Source organism: Cynocephalus volans, chromosome 10 (assembly GCF_027409185.1).
Source record: "Cynocephalus volans isolate mCynVol1 chromosome 10, mCynVol1.pri, whole genome shotgun sequence".
In the NCBI taxonomy this organism is placed as follows: domain Eukaryota; kingdom Metazoa; phylum Chordata; class Mammalia; order Dermoptera; family Cynocephalidae; genus Cynocephalus; species Cynocephalus volans.
Genome location: NC_084469.1, coordinates 754,426 through 762,118, shown reverse-complemented (window position 1 = coordinate 762,118; position 7,693 = coordinate 754,426). Strand labels below are relative to the sequence as shown.

Genomic DNA, 7,693 nt, shown 5'->3' with positions numbered 1-7,693 from the left:
CTCGAAAAGTCCTCAGAAATAGGATGATTCTACACCAGCCTATAAACTATCACAAAAGGCAGGACAGTGCAATGGTTAGGAACACAGATACCAGTCAGTCAAACCAGGGTTTGAATCTAAGTCTGTTGGCCTCAGTTTCCTCATTTATAAAATGAGATTAATAATAATGTCTACCACTTCGTAAGGTTGTCATGAGGATTAAACAAAAGAATGTACTTATCACAGTGTATGCATGCATATTAGCCATCACTGTAATCCTCACCCTTAGGGTATATAAGACCCTAATGGGGCCCGGACAATCCACCACAGACTAAGAAGAAGCTGCTTTGCCCTTTCGATCCTGAAGATTTAGGCTCCTAAATCAAGTACTTCCCTACAGTCTTTGACCAGAAGTGGAAGTCGCTGTCCTTTAAATAACTGGAGACCATCTGAGAACAGAAATATGGTGCCTTAGCTGTGGAAAAACTTTTGACCCTGCTTGCAGTCCAGGTTTTCAATTTGGCCTCTTGAAGAAACAGAGCACACCCGGGACACTAGGCAGGAACAGAGGGCAGCATTCCCCGCCTGGAAGCAGGCAAGGAGCATGCCAAAAACACCACTTCCACATGGACGGCCCACCACAGCCACGGCTGCTGCAAAAGTGGCTCAACACAACAGTAGCCAGAGCCACCATGCAGGCAGCCCACCAGACACTCAACTGCAGTGACACAAGGAGAGTCACCAGCAAAGACCAGAAAAAGAGGAGGACATTTCTCTCCTCAAAGCCCACTCCAGCATAATAGAAGCAACTGCTCTACCACGCCCCTGCTTTTTTTCTTTCTTTCTATATTTTTTTTTAAGATGACCGGTAAGGGGATCTTAACCTTTGACTTGGTGTTGTCAGCACCACGCTCAGCCCGTGAGCGAACCGGCCATCCCTACATATAGGATCCGAACCCATGGCCTTGGTGTTATCAGCACCGCACTCTCCCGAGTGAGCCACGGGCCAGCCCCTTGCTTTTATTTCTGATCTTAGTAATTTCTGTCTTCTCTCTTTTTTTCTTGGTCAGTCTAGATAAAGGTTTGCAAACTTTGTTATTCTTTTCAAAGAATCATAAATAAATAAACAAACAAACAAACATACATTATATGGAAACAATAAAATAAAAGAATAAATTTGTCCTCTTGACTTGATGTTCCTAGACTCCAGCTGCCTGAAACTAGTGGATCTCCTGGACTGTCTTTCCAGCACCACCCTGTTTGCAAGAAGCTTAAAGGTAGCTGGTCTGATTCCATTGCTTGCCCAGGGCCTAGTGGTAGGGGTGGTGGCCTCAGGCCCACAGGTTTTGTAATCAACAGGACTCTCTGATGTGGGAACATGAAATGGGTGGAATATTCACCTAATATAGTGACTTGTGAGAGGCAACTGGGATCCAAAGGGGGCCAGACAGAGAACAAGGTAATATCTGTGGGCCTATTCACCCTGGAAAGGAATTTCAGGTAGGTCAAACCCCACCTGTGTTCTCCAAAATTAGGCAGAAGGAAAATCTGGGGGAGACCGTTTGCTCAGAGTTGAAGATGCTAGAAATGGGAAGGGACTCCATCAGAGTGATGGTAAAAGAACAGGCATCCCATTGCCCGGTTTCTAAAGCCTTCAAAGAGACCAGTGACTTCATTTATGTCCACTGCTTTATTAAAGATAGTCTCATAAGAGGAGAAGTAAACATGTCCCCAGGCCAACAGAGAATGTGTGTACGTGTGTGTATGAGAAAGAGATGTGTGAGGTCCCTGATCTGTGCTCTGAGGGGGTGGTCAGTCAGATGGGGCCTGGCCCAACCAATAAGGCAGATGAGGGTCCTTGTCCTGGGGGACTCACTGCTCCTGGGTGCCCCAGGAGATGTAGTCTGGCCGTGTGGCTGCATGGTACTCATCAATGAGTTGCTGCACAATCTCCCTGGACGTGTCCATCTCATTAAAGTTGTCCTTGAACATGTCCTCCTTGCGGAACTGCTCCAGGAATGCCTCCCGCTTCCTCAGCTTGTCGTACTGACGACAGGTCCTTTCAAAGAGCTTGGGGTAAACAGAAAGCAAGGGCGACAAAGAATTTTGAGAATCAATGTGGCCCAGAGAGCCAGGAAATCAAGGCTGGGCTGTACTACAGCAAAAAAGCTGGAAGCAGGGGCAACTGGGATGGAGAGAGGTGAGTCACAATCAGGAAACCAATTAGGGGAAAAAAGGTGCAAACTACGAGACTCACCGAGGAGATGCTGGTGTGGTTGGCCATCATCAGACCGCTAATACGGTGGGCTGAGGGCAGGTAGGGAGACTTCCTGGACAGGGCCACCTGGATGCTGGCTGGGCCCCAGGGGATGAAATTGGCCAACTTCCGTTCCCGGATCCTCTGCAGGCTCTTGTGGACCTGGGGTGGGCACAGGAATGGTGATGGTAGCCTCTCCTCTAGCCCTGCAGGTTCAGGGGGTAGAATTGAGGGGCCTCACCCACCTGGGTGGGGTCCACCTCTCCCTGGATGATGTTGAGGATGGCAATGTAGCAGTGGTTGGTCTGGCGGTCCCGGCCTGCGGACACCATCACGTTCTTGGGCTGTAGCAGCCGCCTCATGACATCTAGGACCGTGGTCTTCCTTACGCTAGCCACCTGATGGGACAGTGGGTCACAGGGACCAGGCCAGCACTCAGGGCACAGTCCATTGATTCATGGACAGAGAACAGCGGTCAACACATGTTCCCGTCAGACTCGGGGTAGGAGGGTCTCTGTGGGGAATGTCTTTAGATTCAGGTCTGTACTGAGTCTCTGCCACAGGATTACGGTCTTCGCCCTCCTCCGCTCAGCAAACTCGTGCCCTTGTGCAGTAGCAAAACCCAACTCCATACAACCCAAGCCCTGCAGGAGCCAAAGGCAGAGGGAAGACAGGAAGATGGGAAGACAGAGAGCATGTCAGCAAGAAAGCTGTAGATCTGTGCCTGAGCGCAGAGCCTCTGGGAGCTGCAGAGGGCAGCTCCTGGGGTAGTGGGGGGAAGAGAGAGACTAGGTTGGGGCCTGCCAGGTCCAGGGCCAGCCTGGCCTGGGCCACTGAGGGTTGCTCTTACTGACTGGTCCGTGGTGAGGGGGGTGTAGCCGGTCATGAGGAAGTGGAGCCGGGGTGTGGGAATGAGCGAGGCAATGAGGCCGATGAGGTCGTTGTTCATGTAGCCAGGGTAGCGCAGGGTGGTCGTGCTGGCCGACATGATGGTGGACACCTGGGGGCCGGGGTGTCACTTCATAGGCTTTGGCCTGGATGAGCCTCCCTTCCCCAGATGGCCCTCCAGCAAGGAGGGTGTCCAGTCCAAAGGAGTCCAGGAGTGGATAGTGGGTGCTCACCAGCTGGTTGATCTGGGAGATTGACGGGTTCTGGATATGCAGGCAGTCTGTGGCGATCCGGTTCAGGGCTGTGTTGTCCAGCACCACCTGGGGGGACAAAAGAGGATCACAGCACATTTTGGGGGACAAAGGGGGCATAGAAATAAGATATTAGCTTAGTCCCTGCTAAATTCTAAAATCAGGGAGCAGGTTTGTTCATTTAAAATATACTGTCTTTGGGGCATCATGAGACACTTTTGGACTATGCAGGTTAGTAATCAAATATGTGAATGCCCCCTTGTGCCACACACTGTGCCGGGATCTAGAGAGACCATGGAGAGGAAACAGCCATGGTCTTTCCCCTCATCAGGCCTACAGTCTGGTGGAGAGATTGATGTTAAATATGATGTCAAAAAGTTCATGGAAAGATTTATATCAATTTTTTTTTTGGCAGCTGGCCTGTACAGTACGTTAATTTTTAATTCAATTTTTCCACGAACTACCCTCATATAAAACAACAGAAAAGTATAGTTAACAACCTGAAATATGCACAAAGGAATCTGACCTTGACTGGGCAGTCAGAGAATGTTTTCTAAGAAAGTGGTCCTTGAACTGAGAGTTCAATTGTGAGTAGGCATTAATTAGGCAAAGTGGGAGTACGTGGTAGTGGTGGGGGTATATTCACTTTGTTAGGAGTCTTGCTGCCTAAAAGGACTGTAAGCAACTTGGAGGTGGGGACCTTACTTCATAATTCGGCCCATAAGGTATGACTTCTTTTTTCCCCCAGCAGTTGGCTGTACAGGGATTGAAGGGTATGACTTTGTGGTCCTCTGTTCTCTGTGTGGACAGGTGCTTGGGAAGGGCAGGGTGTATGTGACTCACTGGCTAGGGGAGGCAGACCAAAGCCCCCACCTCCTTCTTCCTTGGCTCACCACACAGTCTGCGTTCTGGGTCAGCCTCTTGAGCACGAGGAGTGAGTTGTAGGGCTGGACCACCACGTCGCTCGTGTCGTCCTGGTAGGGAAACACTGAGTACGTCTGCACCAGCTTCTTGGGGTACCTGAGGGTGAGAAAGGGGTAAAAGGGGAGGGCACACAGCGAATTGGAAGGGCCCCCATCACCGCCCATCTCTGTACATCGAGGTACATCAATGCGCATCTGCCCATTTTCTAGGGAAAACAGGGACCAATCTTTTCCAAGTGCCACCAATCTCTTATGCAAAAGTGGTGAGGACAGAACTGAGTCTTCAGAACCAAAAAAGATAAGCCTCAAGCATGAAAATCTGTAGATCCCTTCCCTTCCCTAAGTAAATCCCCTGTTCCCCAAGTTAATCTTCCAAGATGTTCCTTGGGTAGGTCTGTCCGTAAGACCCAAAAGGGGGTAGTGGCAGACTTTCCAGCTCAAGAGGAAAAAGTGACTAAAAGGAAAGACATTACCCAGGGAACCAGGGTTAATGCCATCTTCCCAAACACAGGCTTACCTGTCATTCAGTCTCTCCAGGAGGTAGGAGCCCAGGCCAGAACCTGTCCCCCCAGCAATGGAGTGACACAGCACAAAGCCCTGTGTGTATACAGGAAGAAACTAACTCAGTTTCTCTAACAGTACTCTCACAACTCGCTTCTGACACTAGATGTGTGTGGGGGGGTTTCTCCACACAACAAGCAAGCAACCAATTCTGCAACAGACACCAGCTGGATGTCCTCTGATTCAGTTCAATTCTGGCACTATCTCTAGAGTGTCCCCAACGCACGATGGTTTGACTCACAAGTTTTCAATTTCATGGTGGGTTTATTGGGACACAACCCAATGTGTTTTGACTTGGGATATTTTTAAATTATAATGGGTTTTACCAGGATGAAACCCCATTGTAAGTCAAAAAGCATCTGTACCTGAAGATAGCGTCAGATCCCACAGGTTGAAGGCTCAGTCCCAAAAGACTGCCCTCCACTTCCGATGGCAACTGCAAGTGGCATGTGCCTCTGACAAATGGCTATAAAACAAAAAGCTATGGGGTTCTGCTCTAGAGTGGCAACAGTGTCCCAGGGTAGAGTTCCTTGTGCTGAAAAGAGATATTCTCCAGAACCAAAAAGCTATGGAGTTCCCATTACACCCTCCTAGGGTCCAATTAATTTGCTAGAATGAAGGGCCGGCCCGTGGCTCACTCAGGAGAGTGCGGTGCTGATAGCTCCAAGGCCACGTGTTCGGATCCTATATAGGGAGGGCCGGTTGGCTCACTGGCTGAGTGTGGTGCTGACAACACCAAGCCAAGGGTTAAGATCCCCTTACCGGTCATCTTTAAAAAAAAAAAAAAAATTGCTAGAATGACTCACAGAACTCAGGAAAACACTGATGTTTATTGGTGAATTATAAAGGACATTTTAAAGCATATAAATAAACACCAGGTGAAGAAATACATACTGTGAGGTCTGTATGGGTCCCAGTGCAGGAGCTTCCATCCCCATGGAGTTGGGGTGGCCACCCTCCTGGCATGTAGATGTTCACTTTCCTGGAAGCCCCCTGAACTCAGCCCCTTTGGGGTTTTATGGAGGCTACATTACTTAGGCATGATTGATTAAGTCATTGGCCATTGGAGGTCAATTTAACCCCTCCACCTCCTCAGAGGTGGGGGTGGAGCTGTGAATTCCAACTCTTACAGCACAGGGTTGGTTTCCTTGGCAACCAGTTCCCCATCACATCACCTGTTCAGGCCACCTCCTGCTTTTTCCCCAGCACTCTTCAGTCTCCCCCACCCCTATAGGGAGAACCTCACCTCTAGACTGTCACTTCCATCTGCTTCTCGGTCTATAATGTCAAAGATGTCTTCATGGATTTTCTCACCCTGTATAGTGACATGGGAAGGGAGGGTCAGGTCAAAGGTTCTGTAGAGTGTCTCTTCTCAGCACCAAGAGCTCTACCCTGGGACATGGTTGCCACCCTGAAGCAGAGCCTCAGATGTAGCCCTCAATTCCAAAATACTACTTTGCAAATGATTTGCTCGAAACTTGCATAAACCTCTCCCTGGCTGTCCCTCTGGTCAGGGTATCTCTTTGTCTCATTTATTTTCAATCTGATCTGGTCAAATTCACAGATTGCTTGAGCCTGGGGCAGGAGTACCCAAGGGTCTCTGGAATGGTTCCCTGGACACCTGAGAGAATCCACTGGCCCAGTTGTTGCCAGCTCCTCCTCCATGCTCGGACAGGTAGATGTTCTCTGGGTTGTACAGCTTGGCATAGGGGGAGTTGAGGATGGAGTGGATCACCCGGGGCTCCAGGTCCAGCAACACCGCCCGGGGGATGTAGTGCTCATCGTCCGCCTGTCAAGGGGAGTCCGGGAAGGGGCCCAATCGGCTAGGACCTGCCCAGTCCTCAGTCCTCCCAACACTGGCTCCTGCCGGCCCTCCCTCCTCAAGCGAGCCGCCTGGCCCTTTTGCCCAGCGGATTTCCCAGTACCAGGCCGCTGCCCTTCCCTTCAGGGACCCCGGGCCACGGCCGGCCCTGGACAAGTCGCTGGGGGCACCTGGTAGAAAAAGACGTCCTTGCGGTCAGTGCCCTCGGTGGCGAATTCCTCCACGATGCCCTCGGGGCTGATACCATGTTCGGCGCACAGTTGTTTCCAGAACTCGAACCCAACTGGGAGAGAGGGGGAGACACCTGAGTCTACTTGAGTCCTAAGGCCTGAGGAGCCCAGCTGTAGGCTCAGAGGCTGTCACACTCAAGGGTGGACCCAAGACACCTGGGTCTCTGAGCCATCACAGCCCAGGGCTGAGGCACAGCTCTCGGTCTGGGTCATCATACGCAGTAGGGCAGGAGACTCATGGAAGGGAAAGAGGGACTAGTGGATGCCGAGCTCTTGGGTAGGACCGGGAAGAGGCAGACCCAGAGACCGGAGGGGCTCAGGGCTCGCTTGCTCACTCTGGTTGCCGCACTGGCCCAGCTGCAGCGTGATGATCTCCCCGGGCATTGCTCTTCAGACGTGGGCACGCCAGCCCCGGCCCTGCGGGAGTCACGACTGAGACGGAGGCCTGGCAGCCGGGCGCGCAGGACGTGGGGAGCGCGCGCTCTCTCCGTCTTTTGACGCGCGTGCTCGGTTTGCGCGTGTGCTGTGTCGGCCTCCACTAGGCCAACAGGCCAGGGAGCCCAACCTGGGAATCATTTTATCCCACAGCAGTGGCAGCTGGAATTCAGCACAGGCGCAGAATGAGGCCACGCCCCATCCTGGCCACCGCTCCGCGCCTGCGTGGTGAGACGGCGGGGGCCGCAGGGTCGCAACCTGTGGGGGCGGGGAGGGGCGGGGCTGGGGAGGGAGGGGCGGGGCTGGGGAGGGAGGGGCGGGGCTGGGGAGGGAGGGGCGGGGGCGAG

At 52.0% G+C, this 7,693-nt stretch overlaps 1 protein-coding gene across 2 annotated transcripts; it reads right to left on the bottom strand.

Annotated features, from left to right (window-relative positions):
- Window positions 1-1,761: 1,761 nt before the first annotated feature.
- On the bottom strand, window positions 1,762-7,295 carry LOC134388519 (tubulin gamma-1 chain-like). 2 transcript variants are annotated; one of them, XM_063111618.1, is made up of 12 exons: window positions 7,247-7,295; window positions 6,852-6,964; window positions 6,481-6,648; window positions 6,106-6,174; window positions 4,941-4,961; window positions 4,816-4,895; window positions 4,269-4,395; window positions 3,358-3,444; window positions 3,087-3,236; window positions 2,482-2,634; window positions 2,237-2,398; window positions 1,762-2,049 (listed from the first exon to the last, which is right to left on the bottom strand). In XM_063111618.1, exons 1-12 carry the CDS (start codon window positions 7,293-7,295, stop codon window positions 1,852-1,854), a joined length of 1,377 nt encoding a protein of 458 aa, XP_062967688.1. In that variant the 3' UTR covers window positions 1,762-1,851. The 2 variants fall into 2 exon arrangements, with proteins under 2 accessions (XP_062967688.1, XP_062967689.1); XM_063111619.1 differs by lacking the exon at window positions 4,941-4,961.
- Window positions 7,296-7,693: the final 398 nt, after the last annotated feature.

Coding starts and splice junctions, on each gene's coding strand:
- LOC134388519 (XM_063111618.1), bottom strand. CDS start 7,295: ATGCCCGGGGAGATCATCACGCTGCAGCTGGGCCAGTGCGGCAACCAG. Junction 6,965..7,246: donor GGGCCAGTGCGGCAACCAGA/GTGAGCAAGCGA, acceptor CCTCTCTCCCAG/TTGGGTTCGAGTTCTGGAAA. Junction 3,237..3,357: donor TCTCCCAGATCAACCAGCTG/GTGAGCACCCAC, acceptor CCCGGCCCCCAG/GTGTCCACCATCATGTCGGC.